Genomic DNA, 20,213 nt, shown 5'->3' with positions numbered 1-20,213 from the left:
TTTCTTTCATTATGGCATGCAGCTGAGACTTAACTTTGGATAGCAAAAACGGTGTCGTCAATCAACTGAAGGCAACTTTTGAAGCAGAGGAGGACCTCAGGATCAATGAAATGTGTGTCAACAACACAGTAGCAAGTATCTTTTGATCTGCGCTTTTGAAACAAAATATAGTTTTGCTTGCTTTAGGCAGACAGAAAACAAGAATAATCTTGGGATATTTTGTCTAAAAACAAGCATAAAAAAACCCTACTGACTCACTGCTGCAGAGAGGACATGCAAAAACTCATACTAGTATCTCCAGTTTCCTTTCACACACTGTTTTAGATTGTTTGCCTTTTGATTATTTAGAAAATAACTCAGGGAATTTTATTGCACTTACATTTCTTCACAACAGTTTGACATTTTTTCTATACTTGTAGTGTCCTGTTGTGGAAAAGAAAACACTGTTAGAAAATATTTCCTAACATGCCTAAATAACAACAATTTTACCTCTGAAAAGTAAATCAAGAAGGAATTGAGCCCATAAAGTACACTATTTTGAAGACAATCCAGTAGGATTGCATAGAATTGTAGCCTGTACTAATATTAAACCATTGTAAAATTACCTGCAGAAAAGGTTTACTCAGCCTGCTAAATTCTCTCTTCCAAATGTGCAATGCAACTGTATTGTGCAGCTTTTTATGATGGCATACATGACAGCTAAAAGTAACCAAAATAACACTATTTATACACAGGACATTTTAAAATAATGTGTACAAAGAAAGCTATTGTGAAAAGCACACATTTGCCACCCTTTTAAAAATGTACCTCTATAGCAAATGTCAAAAATGTCTGACAGAAAAGAATACCAGAGACTAAATTAATTTCCACCACAATTTAGTAAAATGTTACTACCAGAACTAGAAATGCTTCTAAAAAGCAGATGCTATTAAGGAGCTTTTAATTACCTACTTTCACACATATAGTAATGTGAACAGCGCCACCAAGAGTATATTAAGATTTTCAGTAACTTCTACAGGTAACTGCTGTAACTAAAGGTGATATTTTTAGAATTAAAAAGTCTTAATTATTTTGCAGTGAAGACAAACCCCTATGGTAAAATTAATTCACACTTAACTTTCTAAATATTTGCCTCAAATGACAAAATATTTTATCATTTTAGCTTGGAGCATTTCCAAACAACTTTAAAACATGATCAACAACAGCATTTTTATGTCTTCACAATTTCAACATTTACTTCAAATGTAAAAATACTGTAAGTTAACTATACTTGGATTTTAAACAGTGCAGTGCTGTTAAATGGATAAACATGATTCATTGTCCCAAAATATTTTGGATCACTAGATCCAAAACATAACAATAACTATTTAAAAAAAGATATTTTTCATACTTTAGTCTCTGTTTTCAAGGCAGTTTGATATGCCCCTCTGGTTAATGATTAATTTAGGCATGTACAGAATGCATCTGTCAAATTAAATATAGTGGCTTTTGGATGAAACCGAGGGCCTGTCTATTGCTTCAGCCACGCAGGAAGAAAGACAAGACAGAAGGGATGTGGTTTAATTAGGATACAACTTTATTAATTCACCTGGGAACACTAGCCAGCAACAAATCGTATGGTGCAGTCCTTGACTGTTCCCACTTCTTTCTACCACCCTCCCTTTTGAGGGGGATTGGTAAACAGGAGGTGGTCTTTCTGCTGTATGAGGTATTAGGAGCCACTTTTCTCAGCTCTCTTAGGGAACTTCCCTTGAGCCCATTTCCAATTCTAGTCTATCAGAGTATCCAAATCCCTTACTGAATGAATATCTGTTGGTCTACTCTGCTCTGCCTTCTGCCCGACTTCAGGCTACAACAGCTAACTACCTCTCTCTGCTGAACGAATACCTGCACTGGACAGCTACCACAAGATAAAAAGCAAAAATTTACATTGAACTTTCTGATCTACTCAGCTAGTTCCTTGAATTACTAGTGTGAGGACGGTGCAAATGAACCTATTCTAAATTACCCAATTTGGGTAAAATTTCTTTCCAGGTGTTAAAAAAAGAAGATAAAAAGTACATGGCACAAACAGATGGGAACTGCTGCTAGGTAGTGACAGAGGTCACTGCCGGAACAGTATATAAACATTATTCACACCACTGATACCCGCAGATAAACCTTCCCCTTCCTCCCATGTTTGGAAGCCTCCATAACCCAAACAAAAGGAAGACCTTAAAAGAAGCCAGGAGCCAATTTTGTTCCAGCTGAGACAGCAAAGTCTCCTACCCAAATGCTGCTGGGAGCACGTTCTAATTCCACCACCTGCAAAAATTCCATTTGCTTGAGCAACTATTTTTTCCATCCCTGCCTTAATTCCTTGTCGAGTTACTAAGAAACCTTTAGCTGCTTGCGTTTTAATTGCACTTTGAGATCTTTCAAAATAAAAGCCATTAAATAAACAAAAGTATCACTACTGAAGTGCTGCTCCTATATATGTTCTACACACACACACACACACACACACACACAAAGGGCTTAGTCCATCTTGTCTGTCTGTCTGTAACACTTTTCTGGGGCATGGCTCCAGCCAGTGCTGTGTCAAGAATGACAGGTGGGGCGTGGCTCCAGGGGAGCAGGCCAGGCAGACGCAGAGTGGGGGGAGGGGACGTGGGTAGCACAGGGCCAGATGCAAAGCAGGGAGGAGGGGGAGGGGTGGCATAGGGCTGGATGCGGAGCGGGGTGAGGGGGGTGGTGGCAGTGAGGGGCAGTGGATGGCAGTGGCCACCCACAACCCCATGCAGGGGGGTCCATGCAAGGGGGGCTGTGGCACAGGGTCGGACGTGGAGCGGGGGGCTGGGGGTGACGTGCGGCTGGATGCAGAGAGGTGGCAGCACAGGGTGGTGGGTGGCAGCAGCAGTGCCATATACAAACTTCCACCCCCACCCAGGAGGCAGCAGCGGTGCAGGGTGGTGGGTGGCAGCACACCATCCCTGACCACCCCCACCCCCCATCATTTTTGATGATCAATTTGTTAGTTTCTATTATAAATCATGTCACTCATTATAGTGAAGTCACCCTCCTGACAACTTAAACTCGTCTATCTGAAAATAAGCTTTTTAAAAATCTAGTAGGCATTAAAACAATTTTTAGCAAGGATGGAACTACAGTGGTTGAGACTGACAGTTTTCCCTTTCTCCACAAATAATCGAGTTACATTCATTGAAACTTTGAGCCTTTGTTTAAAACTATTAACTTCCTAGGCACCAGGTTACACAGATAGCATTTTGTATGTGTTTTAATACCATATGGCTTTGTATAGTCTACACCTAAGTATTTTTACACATGTGCAAGTCAAATACTTGTGATTTTGAACACTGATTGCCCTAAGTCACATTCTGATTGACTGATGCCACTGGACTTTTTGACTGAATCCACAGACTGGCTGAGCTGTCTGTGCCCATCACAGCACTGATTCCCAGGTGGTGCTTGGCAGGTACTTTGAATCTCACACAAAAAACTATTTCTTAAGAGAATGAGTTAAAATAGTTATGGGGGAAAAGGTTGGAACATGTCTTCCACATTAAAAACACTAAAAGTTTAAGTTGGAAGTACAGTCAAAACAGGTGGTCACTCTTCTCCCTAACATTAGGAAGTCTACCTGATACTGTTTAGCTCTACAGCAACTGAATTGGGAGCAGTGAATACCTTGTTAATATGGAAGTGTTAAAGTGATGTAGCCATGATGGCCCAGGAATTGTGTGAGAGGCAAGGATTTCTTATGATAATATCTTTTATAACTGCATAGTTGGAATAGAGACAAGCTTATTCGTCAGATCTGACATTATTTCTAATAACAGGTAGATGAGTTTAAGTAGTCAGGAGGATGATTTCACTTCATTGGGTCTGAGTGGATCAGGATTGTTTTACATTCAAAACTTTGCCTAACTCTACCCAACAAAGCAGTTTGTCCAATAAAAGATATTACCCTAAGAAATCTTAGCCTCTTGTTCACGAGAGACTTTTTAAAGACTTAAAATGTAAAGCAATTCAGACACCTCTGAAAAACTGAGAGTAAGGCTGGGGGGAATGGGAGAGAAGGAGAGTCTCTTTGAAGTTTATCTGCTTGAGAAGTACTGGCAACTGAACTTAAGATATCTAGTTCCCTCTGTTGCTACCTTCCTTCCCCCCCCCCAGTTTTGCTGCCAAGCAACTGGGCCAATTTAAAAGTTATTTCACTTGAAAGGGAACCAATTTACTTTCCTCTATGAAACTGAAACTTCACAGCAACCAAGAAACTCAGAAATCAGACTGGTGAAAGAAAAAGGGTTTTAAGAAAAACAAACAAACCTTGCTCCTCAGGCACCTGAAACTAAGATGGTTTTCCTACTCAGAGCTGACATCATTCAAATTTGAACCAGTGGACTTAAGGGTGAAAGACTTTAACCCCTTTTAATAATATCCCAGGACATTTGGACCCACTGCTGAGTACTGGAAGAAGTACGAGTTTCCAAAGTACAAAATTCAGTACTACTGGGGAAGAAAGCCAGTGCACCACAGTAAGTCCTAAGTTGCTAAACTTGCATACTAGCGTGAATTGAAGGCAATGTGTTTTTACCCTGATTTTCTGTAATTTTTTTTGCAATCCATTATTGGGGGGGAGAAGGAAGAGACAGACAGGGGGCAGGAAAGACTGGGAGAGGGAGAAAGAGAGAGAGAAAATAAACTGTTTCTTATTTCATCCTAGTTTCTATTCTGCTTGACACTACAGTGAAGTCAGAAACATACTTGGGGCTTAACAATCTGTTGCTGTGGAAATGAACAGGACAGCATTATTTCAGTACTACGACTAAAGCAAGCAGAGGAGATCATCATTGGAGGAGGGACACCTTATTTAACTGCATATATCATAGTGATCTTGCTTATATTGAGCAGCTTTTACCAAGAAAACAGCTAGATATTTCACAAAGTTTGTGGATTCTGTTACAGAATAATTATTTTACCCATCTTTTTGGGGCTGATAGGTAAACTGCATAACAACTGATACCAGCTGCATAACAATGTGAAACTACACTGCATGTCCACTTTAAGCGCAGAAAGGAAAGACTGCTATATATAAAGGGAAAGCATAGGGGGCAATATCAGTAGGCAGAACATAAGTTTCCAAAGTTACAGTGTGACCGGTTGGGTCAGGTAACTTCTTTGCTTTACCACAGGCCAAGAGAACTATAACAATAACAACAAAAGAGGTTTCTGTAGCTCTCATCTTAAATCATCTCTAGCCTACACCATAATATTGGTTCAGTTATCACGTCAGAGGAAAGAGTGCCATCCGCTGAATTACCACCAATACCACATTCTGCAGTGTCTAAGCCTTCCCCGCTAGTCTACTATAAAACTGCTGACCCAGTCTGACCCCACTGGCTGGTGATGACATGGCTACAGGCGATGCATCTCAACTGGAACAAGTACAGCTGAAAAGAAAAAGAACAAATGAAGATATTGTGGATTTGATTTGAGGCAACTGAGTCTGGTTTGTTTGTTTTTTCTTTTGTTTTGTTTTTTAGGGAGTAGGGAAAGAACAGGCTAGAAAAGATCTCGATGCATTTTAATTTTTCACCAGGACAGATCTCTGATGTTAGAAAAAAATCTAGAATCTTACTGAACTAGTGATTTTTAATTTATTTTATCAGTTACCAAAAAGCCCAGGCTGCACAATGTCACATTAAGGAACCACAGAACGTATTTAGGAAAAGAACCGTTTTGGATCTGTTTATCAGACAGTGATCATTTCTTCCTTGTGTCTAAACAGAATTTCGGCTTCCATTGCTTTTTATAGCATTATTATAATTAATAACGACAACAATAATATTAATAATAACACACTCCAACAGCTCTTGAAATAAAACAAAAGAAAACAGTAAGTTGAATTTTATTCTGCCAATACAGTCAAACAAGGGCAAAGTTTGACTTTTAAATCTCTGTTGAGGAGTTTGGGTAAAGATATGTTCATGTACTAAAATGCAGGGCCATACACAGAGGTAACTGAGCTTATAGTAAAGAGTTCTAAACAAGCGAAGCTCATGTATCCCACTGATCTCAAGTTACTTTAGAGACAGAATGAGCAAAACAACTAATATCCACCGAATGCCAAAGATGCTCACTAACAAATATTGAGAAAGTCAGAATACGCTCATACTGTTATTACACACTTAACAACCACATTTAACAAACATGGTTTTGTTCAACATTAACTTTATTTTATCCAACCATGGAGCTTTAGTTGTTTCCACCAAAGGTCAAGGTGAGGTACTAAAGCAAATAGAACCCTGAAAATCATCAGTTTTTGTGGTAATTTCCAAATAACTCTGCTAGTAAATTTCTTTGTAAAGTTTATAGCTGTTATTAGGTTACCAATAATCTGAAAGGATTACAGGTTGCACATCAGCATAGTTATAGTAACCTTCAAGACAAATGAGTTATAAATGCACAGAGGAAAACATTACTAATGAGCATTTTATGGACTCAAAAAAACTATACCTCAGTACTACAAAAAGCATTTGTCCCTCTTGGAAGTACAATTTATTCTCCCATTGGTGTACCCCTATATATTCAGAAACAGTCAATTTGATCTCCAAACAAAGAAGAATCCAAAATTATGTTAGTGTGAAAGGCAAAGGAAGTTCAAGAAAATAGATAGACAAGACACAGACCGTTATAATTTTAGCACAAATGAGGGGGACAGTAGAGGTGATGCATTCAGTCTCTGGTGGAGACGTGCTGAGCGTTATATTACTTTGACAATAAATCTACAACAGCAGCTTTCCACTCTCTCCAAAGAAAATGAGGTGCTTCAGTGACTTTAGACTGTTATGAGAGACAGAAAGCTATTAATGAGAGCTGAGTGAATCCTGCAGACTAACTTGGGCAGAACTTGTAAAATTAACCCACCTGGGTGAATACCTGTTAAGGACACTACACAGTAATATAACAGCCTGTTTAACGAAAAGCATTACAAAAGATCTGATGCATGGGTTAAAAAATTGTGCTATAGTATAGAATCACCATGAACTAATTTATAATGGGACAGACGCATTTAAGGAATATTTTTGCCTTGGCTCTGAGTCTTCCAGTGGACAAACAGTAATTTGTAATTCACAGAACTAACTCCAAAGCAGCAAGCAGAAATCTCTGGTTCAATTACTTTCCTGTGGTTGGTTAACATGATGCTTAATCAATAGAGAGCTCTACTTCATACTGGAATTATAATGGAATAAAACTCTAATGCCATATCTGCACAGTACAGCATATCCAACACCTCAATACACTGTAATAAAGGGGGAGACTGCAATTAAGGAGAAAGCGGGAGAAACCTTACAGGCCTTTCTGAACTTGCAGCCATAGCTTTCATCTCAGAGTGCAGGAGACCACAGTGGTCACTTTTTGTGTTTGAACAAAACATGAGTCTTTCATTTCTTTTATCTGCCTACCACCCTTTTAAGATTCAAGCAGAAATGACAAGGTAAGCCCTTGTGGAGTATCAGTAACAAACATTTCATGGTAAAGAATGCTTTTTTTTGCTTTCCTTTTTTTTACATTTTATAATGTCTTCTGCCCAGAAAGCAAAGCTGGCCATATAGCATGCAGGTTACATATCTGATTTTAATTTTACCTTGGCCAACTTTATTATATTATTTTAAAATACAGAATTCCAAATGGCTAAATGTGTTTATTCCAATAACTTTGAGGCTATGCTTACAAACTATAAAACTAACCTGGGCTCAATTTAATTGTTTTCCTGACTTTGACTGAAGATTTTTTTGTGTGCGCGCAAAATGGAATATATGCTACATTATTCTAGCTCTGGAGAAATAATTCCACTTTCTTCCAGACCTCCATGCCTTTATCGAAAACTGATTTTGGCAGTTTTTCCATCACCTGGCCAATTTGTTAGATACCTAGCAAGTGTGATTATAAAAGTAAAGCATCTGACAAAAAATTAGGAATTCACAATAAATACCAGAAGGTACTGCGAGAAGATCAAGATCTACAGTGTATTCAATTTCCAAATCTAACTATTTTACAGCAGATAAATACATAAACAAATGACACATTAGACATGCATCATTCCCCTTACTCCTCACCAGTATCTCTTCAGTACAAAGACCACTTAGAAAACAAAGTTTAGCAAAAAAATCTGACTATCTACTCACAGAAAAGCTGCTTTTTATATGACCTGATGTGTGGATTTGACAGTGAAACAGCATTCCAAAAATCCTCAGCCCTTTAAGATGACACATTTTGCCTCAGTCATTTGGCTAAGTATTTTAGCATTTCAGTTTTTTTTACTTTTGCATTTGGAGGGAAAAAAATCTAATAATCTTAGACACAAGACTTCCGAGAGCAATGCCCAAAGAAGTATTCTATTTTCTCTGTTTATTCCCATACAGAGAATAAGTACCTTTTTACACAATTTAGAGATACCCAATGTGCAAAACTTGTAAAATGTATTAATTATATTTTAATATGCAGCATTACTGAGGGAGAATAGTGGCATTATTCATTTTTTCCATATAAACTTCTAAAATCAGTATGATGCTAAACATATTCCACATATTTCATATTCGTTAAAGAAATCAACAAGGATTAGAGAAGAGTCACTTAAAAAGAGAGCTCATATGTAAACTAGTAACTCCCTTCAAGGCCCAGTATCTCTAACTATTTAATTTTTAGAGCTTTATGCAGTTGTCTAATGATAATTTTAATACATTTGGATAGCAGGGAGCAGAGACGGAAAAGGGAGAGTGTAAGAATGATAGAGAAAGACAGGCAGAGTAAAGCTTAATTATATTTCTTAATAATTTTCTATTTTCAATTATGATCTGGAGTGAATCTGGATACACAAATTACATGCACATATACTATCCATATTGTTATTTGTATCTGATATCCAGGTGCAGGCAACAATTGTCTCAGACCACTGATTTTCTACTCTTGTTCTTATTGGTGCTTTGCTACACTTAATTATGAGGATTAATAGTCCTTCGACTACATTTCTAGTACGTTTGAAAAAAACAAACAGGTAAAGCCCTCATTATTTAAGTAATCAAAACAGTATTGAAAAGATTATCTAAATAAATGTGTGATTACAAATCTTTTTAATTATAGGGAGATATTTATTTGTCAAGACAGAAAGCATTTTAGTCAGAGATGTATCATTCATGAACTGATACTAACATAAGAATATGTTTTATGTACATTTTTAACAGACCACAACTGGAAAGGGTGGAACATTTTGACATAACTTTTCCATGACATTAACAAAACAGCAAACTCCCTCACATTTTAGCTGTTCTGTTTCTTTAAAAATATAGACAAAATTTAATTGGCATATTTAATTTTTCAGTTTGAATTTTTAGTATAATATATTGTAAAATAAAACATCACCCTTCTAAATGCAAGCTCAGTAAGTTTTAAAAGGGCTCAGAAGGGACAAGGATATTACGTTAATTTGGATTAATGAATTTTCCTTTCATTTCCTTGGACAACAGGAATTAATATTCCAATGCAAAACCGAGTTTTGTTTGAAAAGTTACTTTAAAATACTCACTGCTAAGAACATTAAATAGAGAAATACTGCACCAGAACACAATCTAATAATTCATGCATATGGTCATATTAAAATGCCTATACAGGACAAGTTAGATGGCTGGTCAAGGTATCACACTGTACAACGGATCAGGCTGCTCAACACCAATTGCTAAACTGTTTCCTGTTTCAGCCATCCCTACAGTAAAAGCAGGGAAAAATATATTTCTGCCACAGTCCTCTGGTTTTGATGCTCAATTATACTGGCATATGACTACACACCATCTAAACAATTAAACAGGAAACCCAGGTAGCATTAATCAAATGAAAAGTCTCTGTCACTCAAAGTAAGAAACTAAGTATCTGCACTTTGCAAAGTGTTTATCACACAGTATTAACAAAATATGTAACAGTTCATCCCAAAATAGCTTAGTAGTGACTGTAGAACCAAATTAAATGGCCCTTATACATACATATGTATACATACACACACAAACACATATTATACCTATATATGTAGGGGTGTGGGGGGGGGTGTATATACATACACAACTGTATACATATATAATAGGTATGTTATGTGTAGTATACAGACACACGTATTTATGATAGCTATTTACCATTTACTTTGGTTCTACAGCCACTAGTAAGCTATTTTTAGGTGAACTGTTATAGATAGTACGTACACACACACACATACACACACACACAAGACACCGGAAAGGCAGGTGACTTCTGGACTGCAGTGGAAAATAGCAAAAAAAAAAATTGCCAAAAATAATTTCTAAGAACATATGGAAAAATTATAACACATCCTGTTTTCTATTTTAAATAAAACAACAAGTAAGGTAATCCTTCAAAATTAGAGTTCAGATTAGTCTCTACAAAGGATACGGCTCAGCTGAAACATCTGGTAACATTATGTTGAGAGACAGACCCTTTTTTAACTTTGAAAATGAGATTAGTAGATCAGTTATTTGTAAGTGTCCAAGTAATTTCTAATTATTTTATCTGGGTCACAGATAATCTGCTTTTACTGGACTCCCACAATGACATCAGAGGATCACTGCTGAAGTGATTATCTTGTTACCTTCCACCATCCATGGGAAGGTTTTTTTGCCTTTGTGTATATCTATATAAATAAATTATATTTATACCAGCAGACAGAAATGACTCGGTGGGCTAGCAATGGACGATAAAATAAGGACCAATCGCAAAGCTTGGTAGCAATAAACTTCACATACACAAAAAGTTAGCACCTTACTCATCACCATTGTTGCAATTTAAAAAATCATTATGGATGGCTGGAAAAAAAATCCTATATAACATTAAAATAAAAAACTAATGCACAATCTAAATATTATCCCCTTTTACTCATTATTTGTATAAAGGTGTATTTATGCCCAGATGTCCCTATACAACTGATGCCTCAAAGCATTAAAAAAGGAAAATTATTATTTAACAAATGTAACAGACTACTAATCACATTTCAGATATATAGGTAATAGATCCTTTACAGAATAAATAAAACGTAACAGGTCTTTAATGCTTAAGCAGCCAAATGAAGGGCAAATTCATACAGAGCTGTTCCGAAAAATTAAATGGGAATTCTTTTGCAAATATTTATAGAGTTTTATATTTCTCTCTAAATAAAAACAATTATTATAGAAGTTGAAACATTCTATCGTATTTTTAAACAACATTTAGGTGTGTGCAGGAAATACCCATATATCAAGACAGTAGACCATTTAGAATTCCCCCTTGAAGCCCATTTTTCCACAAAACAAGAAATTTACTGTATTTGCCAATATCTTTGATATAGCTTCTACTCCATTATTAAGGTTCCAATTTACTGAATTGACTAACTGAATTGTACCCATAGTTTACTTGTGTTTATGTGCAAACTTTATCTCTAGCTTTACAAACTTAGTCATTTCAGATAAACGTATTTCACTGATTTAAGGAAGAGGAATATGCAAGGCAATGCATTTTTTTGTGGATCATTTAACACTTATATGAAAGTGACCTATTTGTTGCTGGTGCACTGAAATTATAAAGCACTATTTAAAGCATGAGAATGATTCAATATATTATCATCTAGAAGACGTTTTCCCCTGCCTTATGACTGTTTGAGGCTGCTATTTTGTTTTTATGGTCATTGATGGTTATTGGGTTATTTGGTAGAACAGTACTGTCCCAATAGGACATGATTGATGTGACAAGATAATGTCACTAAAAATTACACTATTTTCTCACTGAGTAAACATCTGAAGCATGCATGCAGGGTGTGCAGTGAAGTTGAGATAAATCCTTCTTGGGTATTTTCTCTTTTACCTCTCGAACTTCACCAGTTTGTCAGGCAAAGTTATTAAAAACACTGATCTGCACAGGAATTTAAGGATACAGCCTCATTTCTAATTACAAGAGATCAAGTTTACTTTTGTAGGTCAGACATGAGTACTGAAACATCGACTGGATCAGCAGAAAGCCAGTGGAGGAAATCAAGCGTGTCTTTATGTTAATTACATAATACAATCAGGGACTTAGTTATGATTTGTTTTTGAGGGAGACCTTGAGTGCTGATTTCAGAAGAGACTGACAGGAGTAATTTGAAAAAGATGGGTAGCAAAAAGCCATTCTTTTGTTTAGATTTATGAAGTTATATTTACCTTCTATGTTACTATCATGCAAACCTGAGAGGGACTTTCTTGTTGCAGAATGCTCCAGTCACTTCCCTTTGCACCCACTGCCCCTGGAGCAACCTTCAGAAAATTATTCCAGAATCTTATTCCTCTTACAATTAGAAACATTTTAATTCCTAGTCAGTTGGGACATTTTTACACATGGCTTGGGACATGGCACTGGGTACTTTAATCAGCGAGGTGCACTAATTTAAAGCACCTGTGTGTCACTTTTATCAGTGTCCCCACATTAAAAAAAATGACGGTGAGGCACTTTGGATGAAAGCTCATTGATTATGTTGTATTTCAAGCACCCCCGTGCCATTTTTCAGCACGGGAACAAATGCAGATGCTGATAAATGTGATGCGGAAGGCTACCAGAGTGCATCAATTTCCATTTCAATTAACTAAATCTGCTCCAACGCACTGGATTTCTAGCGTGTCGGAGCAGGCTCCCTGCACGTCTGTAGAAGCCCTTTGTGTAATACTGGTCTTTAGCTTAAGTGATTCTTCTGTCTCCCTGGGTGCATTTATGAAGAGCAATTGGCCTACAGTTTGCTCAGCTAAAACAACCCAGCTTCTAAAGTCCCCAATGGTCCTCACAGTCCTTCTCTGCCACTTTTCACATCCAAATTCATTTTTCTTGAACATAACTCAAATTACATCTAGAAAAGGCTGCACTACTGTCTTGAACAATGGCATCAACAAATCCCTAGTTGTACTTGAAGCCCCTTACCTGATACAATCTAGGATTACATTTCTTTCTTTTTGTTATCCACATCACATTGGTGACTCAGCCAATCTATGGCTAATTGACCTAGGTCCTTCTCTTCTACCACTTCCATACTGAAAAGTCTCTGGTTTATAGATTAAATTATTTTTGTTAGCTCCTAAGCATGTGACTTACCAGCTTTATTACTAAATTTAATCTCATTCCTCAAGGTATCAATTCTTTCTGTATGGCATTACAATTCTCCTATTTGAGAATGTTATGTCTCCCAACACTGTTCAAGACCAAATACCAAGTCAATGAAAGACCTGGGATAAAAATTTAGGTTTCCATCTATCATTGTCATACTAGGAATAATTACCCCATGGCACACTGCTATTCTACGTTTATTTTGAGAAATGTTGAAAGCATGCAAAAAGCAACAAATGAAATCCTACAAAAGAAATACATAAAATCTGTTAAAAGTTTCATAAAGACAGAATGACCAGTGCCAATCAAATCCTATTAGGACAATGCACATCTCCATAAAGGTCAAGAAAACTCAACTGTCTTCATGGTGAACACTATTCCAGTTCCTCAGTAAAGAAGACCAAGTGAACTGAAAGAATTTATAGTTTAAAGACAATCAAAAGTGACAGACCAGGAAAACTAACAGTGGCAATCTGACTTAGTGGCAGGATGTCTGAGTAGCTAAATCAACAATTAAAGCATTTTCACCAAGCCTCAACTTTGTTACCCCAGCAAAGAGGTATGGTCTATTACCCAAGCAGCTTGAATCATCAAATCTACTAAATGTAAACAGCAAACTTCCCCTTTCTAAACTAGTCCTTTTGGTTCTGGGTGGGAATTCCCCTGCATAAGGGAAGAACCAGGTGGCATAAAGCCAGCATAACTACTTCATACTGTCTCCTACTAGCTCACTAACACAGATCCTGACATGCTCCAAGAACACCCAACAGAGGGGAAATAGTCAGAGCTGCGATCCAACAAACCTGAGGTACCACTGTACTAGTAGCTGAACCACTTCCTGGATGACTCCCAAATTCTGAGGGAGAGAACATGTAGAGGGAAAAAACACAACAGTACGTTTGACTCCATTCAGCTCTCTCTAGACTCTCAAAAAATAAACTAGGGTGCATCTGAAAACTCACAGAAGCACTGAATCATAGAAGAGTAGGACTGGAAGGGACCTCCAGAGGTCATCTAGTCCAATCTCCTGCCTGAGGCAAAACCATCCCCTATCCAGACCATCCTATACAAATCCATAATCTAACCTCTTGAAAAACTACAGTCAATCCTGCCACACACAAAACCTAACACCCTAACCTACCACAGGTAAAGCAAGGGGACCACACAGTAGCCCACATCCTGCTTCTATAAAAGATTTATATGTTCAAGAGATCCCAGGTGGAAGGCCATCACCCCACTACAAAGGAAGACAACCCCCCCACACAGTCTGCACCCCAACTATGTCAATCAATCTGATGACCTTGAGCAGAGGGGCAAGACCCTCTAGCCAGGAACCTGTGTCTTTAAGTCCCAGGAGGAGCACTGGCACATACCAGTGTAGCCAACATCCAATGCCTCTGAGGAACGCTTAAAAGCACCTTGACACATGTAGCAGAAAGGGCAACCAGCAACCCTCAGAAGCAAGGGCAATATCCATAGTAAAGCACAGGCATGGCTACATCTATATCATCCCCAACCACTGGCTGTCCAGCCTTTTTCTGAACACTTCCAGTGATGAAGAGTCCACAACTTCCCTAGGCAGTTTACTCCTAACAGTGAAGAAGCTTTTTGTTGTTCTAACAGTAAAGAAGTTGTTGTTCCTATAAGTGAAGACATTTTTCTTCATATTGAATCTAAACCCATTTGGCTACAACTTCAAGCCACTGGTCATAATCATCTGAAAAAAAAATTATAAGTAGAGCTGGCCAAAATTTTTCAAGCTTTAAAAATTTTCATGCAAACTTCATAACAATATCTGCTTTATAAGATATGGTGAAACCTTTACTGCTTTTTCAATCAAATCTAGTTAAAACATTGCTGGGCTGAATCCAAACTGAAGTACAACACTATTTATAAAAGCAATTTATGCTCACTCAACATATCTGCTTGTAGTATATATTCACATTTTTCTCTTTCACTTTGGGGGTAAAAAACAGTTGTTTTACTCGTGTTACTCTTGCAGAGCTGTGAATTATATTCCACTCTGTACCTCATTAATGGTATGGTTTATTAAATTCCAATCACTTACACCTGTGCAAAACCCATTAAAGAAAATACATTTGCACTGAATCACCTTGGGCATAATGTGAAGACAATGAAGTTGCACAGGCATAATTTGAGGCCCTAATACTTTATTACTGAAGATTCTGAACAAGAAAGAAAAAACTTAGCCTCACTTTCAAATCCCATGTTGATTTTGCTGAATTGGCAGTAACAATTGGCTTGTAAATTGAGTGCATTCTAAATTAAAATTATTGAAATAAATTGTGAATCTTGTGAGGCTTTTAAATCTGTGTATTAAATCTTATATACGTAAAGTTAACATTAACCATTTTAGTGCACGTGTTATCCCTTCTCAATAATATGGAACGTAGTCTACTGGCTTGATTTCTAAAAGAATTATAAAATGAAATTTGACCCAGGTTTCTCTTTAAACAGACTGTATTATAGTGAAGTAGTAGTTTAGATTACAGAGAAGATTAGGGCTAGTTAAGTCAGCAACTCATTTTCCTTTATAAACCTCTTTTTAGCATCCCTTCTAAAATAGGGAAAGAATATCTTAATCTTAGTTTGCTGGAGTCACCTCATCACAATTTATACAGAAGATCAAAGTTTAGCTGATACGAACCTAAGATTAATGCTATGAGTCTATTTAAACTAGTTTATTGAGAGATGCAGAGCTAACCTTAGCTTAATTGCACTTTCAAAGAAAAGCAGGAGGAAGTGGCTGAGGTTGCACACTCCCTTTATTACCTGCAAGTATAAGGAAGGCATGAAAAAACCCAACTGTGCCGTGTGCTCTGCTATCCTGCTCTCCAAAGGCCTTTGATTCCCAAGGAGGTGGTGAAGTCCCTAACCTTGGAAGTCTTCAAGAGGACACTGGACAGACACCTTGCTGGAATCATTTGATCTCAGCAGTATTCCTGCCCAGAGCAGGGGGGTTGGACTTGATGATCTTTCAAAGTCCCTACCAGCCCTTAATTTCTACGATTCTACATTTTCACCATTCCACCTTGCACACACTTCTAAGCTACTCGATTTATCACTGTAGCATATGCTGTCAGGTAAATAGGTTTGTCAATCGCTAAAGTAAACATTCTTAGGATTTTATTTTGGGGGCAGAATTCATGTAACATATGCAAGACATTCACCTTAACTGTGAATTCCCAGATTTTCAAGCAGTTGGGCTTGTTCTAAAATTAAACCTACTATGAATTTCCTGTCTTTTAAGGATCGCTTCTTGCAAGCTGCCACTTCCCTTTAAGTTTTACTTTTAAGTTGCTAAAACATATACTAAATCTTAATTGCATCTTTTGTTTTTTTAGTAAGCCAATTCTGTATCACATTTGCTTAGGCTATATTGGGAGGGGAGTTTATGTGAGATGCTGCCCAGTAACTGCTGCGTAATAGATGGAATGCAATAGACATATTCATAGAACAGTCCACTTTTATTTCAGTATACATCATTGCTTCTGAATGACCTGAATATCCGCCAAATCATGCACTCAGCTTTGTGTGTGGGCATGCCTTAATTCCTTTGTGCAAGAAAATCCTATAGCCATTTGTTACCACAAAGGAAGCCTGAAGCAACCACTCAGGACTCCTGAGGACTGGAATGGTGTGGCAGCAAATGCACATTTGGGTTGGCATGCTGAGGGTTCTCCAGTGTTGGTACGGGGCTACCATTATACCACAAAGTTTGTGTTTTCTAAAAAAAACTTAATTATTTAAGTACACAATTACCTTGCAACAAACAAAAAACTTGCTGAGTTTGTTAATGAGAAAAACTCACTATATTTGTGTAAACAACCGTGCCATTCACGAGAGCACCTGGTGTGTGCCAGTCTATCGGATGTGGCCGTTGTCTGTGGGAGGGATAGTCAATGACTGAGATAGGTTCCTGAGGGTCCTCAGTGGTTCTCTTCTGCCATGACTTTGCTGAAATAAATGTTTAGTAGGGAGGAAGATGTATGTTCTGTCCCACCTGGTCCGCTCCTTCGATCCTTCTATTGATCTTCCTGTTTTGGGGCTCTGCCTCCCCTGCACCCACATAGTGTCAACCAATGATGTCATATTGCATCTTTTGGGTTTGGTCATGGTCTTGGTACATGTCTCAGGCATTTGAACTGGTAAGCCATGTATGGACATCAGTTCACCTCATTCGGCACTTGCCTCAGTGGGACTGACTTAGCTTCTGTCTGTCCCCAAGTTACCTCATCTCCTGGTGTCGGTCTCAATTCTTTTGGCTTGTCATCACTGTGGCGTGGACAGCTGTCTCTCTTTCTCTCTGCAGGCTCTGTGACAGCCCAGCCTGCCTGGAAGACGTCCAGAATCCATGGATCTCCTTCTGGCAAGTAATGCTGCCCCCTTCTGGGCTTATACTCTCTCTCAAAACCCCCTCTCCAGGCTGCCACCATTTGCCCTCTGTGGGGCACTACTCTGCCCTGGGATGCTGAGTGCCCACAGAGGAACTCACTTCAGGTCCCCTGGGCTTCCTGCTCATTGGGATTTTTATTCCCAGTTATGTGGGCCGGCCAACAAATCGGCGCCAGTAAGTAGCGATAGAGCGCGACCATGCTGACCCCAGCTCCTCCTGACTCAACTGTTTCTTTGATGTATTTTTTTCCTTCCACCATGGTGTTTCCTCTTGCCATGGCTCCGTGCCCTCTGCTCTCAGCTTGGCGTGGTCTCATGTTGGCTCCGTGCATCTCCAACCCCAGGTGAGTTCCCCTCTGGGGTTTTATCTTAATCACAATTTGGTAACAATGAAAATACCCAACAGTGAAATAGCCTTTTGTGTGAGCAACACACTATATATACTAGGGCTGTGCAAAATGGCTAGTTTCGTTTCAGTTTCAGATTCAGCCATTTTGGAGGGGCAGTTACCCGTTTCGGTGTTTCGGATCACTGTTCCATTTCAATTTGGCTGAATCTGTTTCAGAGTTTTGACACTGTTTCAGTGATTCGGCCATAGGCTAAAATGGGGAATCACTAAAATGCCTATAACTTTGTCATTTCTTGCCTGATTCAAATTAAAATTGCAGAGATAGTAGCCCCTTCTGAGGCCATGAACCCTGCCAGGTTTCAAGGAGATAGGTGCAGGGTTTTCTGTGAAGCTGCACCACAAACTGTTCAAAGCAAAACTCGTGTGTGTGTGTGTGTGTGTGTGTGTGTGCACGCGCGCGCGCACGCAGAGCGGGATGAAACCAGCAGGGATGGTAGCCTGTAACTGGTTCCAGTTAGATCTCCATCCACACACCTATTTCTGAGCCAAATACCTGCCCCACTTTTCCTGCCATGCCTTGATGGAAAACTGATTCAGATGTTTCCCAGGCAGGAGGCTGCCCATTTAGGTGTCTTGGGGTGACATCCATTCCACAGCTCTGTACTTTCCCTCCACTGCAGCCCATGCCTTGCAGATTGCATCCTTCACCCCCTTCAGCTGTGGTCCCCTCTCTGGGACCTTTGGCTCCCCCTTAGACCCTGGCCCTGCCTTCAGGTCAGTTGGAATCCTGAGCCTCTTGCTCTTGGCATTCCTCACGGTGGGCCCCTGGACCTTTGATCCTGCTTTGCGTCCTGGCCCCAGCACGAACCAGTCAAGGGTACCTCTGATATCTTTTATTAGACCAACTGAATAGTTGGAGAAATATATCTTAGCAAGCTTTTGGGTTTAAAAACCCTTCATCAGGCTGAGGAAGCATCTGCAGTTGGTGTGTGCTCTTCCTGGATAGAAGGAAAAGTAAAGAAGCCAGAGGTTGGCATGCAATGCAAGCAAGAAAGCCAGTCAAAGAAAATGTAAATTGAGGTGTCAGGAGGTGAGAGACAGGCTGGGAGTGGGTGGGGGAGAAAGGGTGATCCAGCAGGTAAAAGTGCAGAGGTATCTGGGGAGTCAGATGTCAGGCAGGTTATAGTGCGTCATAAATCCAATGTCTATATTGAGTCCATAAGTTTTTGTATCCAGGAGGTTGATGAAGTGAAGTTCATAGGCTCGTCTGTGAAAAGTGATTTGTAAATTCAAACAAGCACTGAACCTCGCTAACCTCATCACCAGAAGCAAACTTCCTACAGCCCAAAACACACTGAATGGATCCAGACCATACCATGACACCTCTAAAAACGTTATATATCTCATCCAGTGCACCAAATGCTCTGATGGAAAACATGTATGAGACACCAAGCAACAACTGTGCACCAGAATGAAGGCACGCAGGAAATCTATTGTAGACAAGAATATCCAACTACCTGTGAGGGCACATTTCTCACAAGAAAGCTACTCTGTCTCCAACTGCTCAGGCCTGATCCTCAAAGGGAATTTACCCGACATCTGATTCCCCAGGTACCTCTCCACTTTTACCTGCTAAATCCCGCTTCCCCTCCCAGCCTGTCCCTCACCCCGACACCTCAATTTACATTTTCACGGACTGGCTTTCTTGCCTGCATTGCATACCAGTCTCTGGCTTCTTTATTATTCCTTCCATCCAGGAACAGCACATCCACCAATGGCAGATGGTTCCTCAGCTTGACGAAGGGTTTTAAACTAAGCTTTCAAGCTAAGCATTTAGGCCCCTGATGTCTAGGGCTGACATCTGCTCCGCAGCTCTGTACCTCCACTACAGGCAACCAGCAAGCCTCAGGCCTCTCAAATATCTTACAGGTCTGGCCATTCCCTAGTCAGGACTGTGCGTATGTGTGGTGGCTGGAAGTTATAAGGCGCCTCCTACCCACATTTCACCAGGGAGGCTTGCAGTCCTGACATTTCTTGGGGCCTGTCACCGGCAGTCCCACCAGGCCTCCCACCCTTGGCAGGATGCAGTTTTAGGTCATGCCTAGGACCTGGGGCCTCTTCCTTCCCGACAGCCCTGGCCCATACCTCCAAGTTCATCCTGGCATGGGAGCTAAACAGGGAGACATTCTTCTCCTGCTGGCTCATGATACAGTGAGTGCTCCTTCCAGGTCTGAGAGTGGGGCATTAAATGGTTTTAAAAAAAAATTAAAAACGGAAATAG

General features: G+C 39.2%; 1 protein-coding gene across 2 annotated transcripts in view; it reads right to left on the bottom strand.

The window, feature by feature from the left end:
• Positions 1 to 20,213, bottom strand: part of ZDHHC21 (zinc finger DHHC-type containing 21) — an 89,069-nt gene that overhangs the window by 8,202 nt on the left and 60,654 nt on the right. For both annotated transcript variants that reach the window (XM_019517570.1, XM_019517571.1), the window contains exon 7: positions 380 to 423. In XM_019517570.1, coding sequence (XP_019373115.1) covers positions 380 to 423 — 44 coding nt within the window. The remainder of the gene's footprint in view (positions 1 to 379; positions 424 to 20,213) is intronic.

This window comes from Gavialis gangeticus, unplaced genomic scaffold (assembly GCF_001723915.1).
Source record: "Gavialis gangeticus isolate Ggan-Ray unplaced genomic scaffold, GavGan_comp1, whole genome shotgun sequence".
Lineage (NCBI taxonomy): Eukaryota > Metazoa > Chordata > Crocodylia > Gavialidae > Gavialis > Gavialis gangeticus.
Note: the sequence above shows the minus strand (reverse complement) of the source record. Positions and strands in the feature narration are given on the sequence as shown.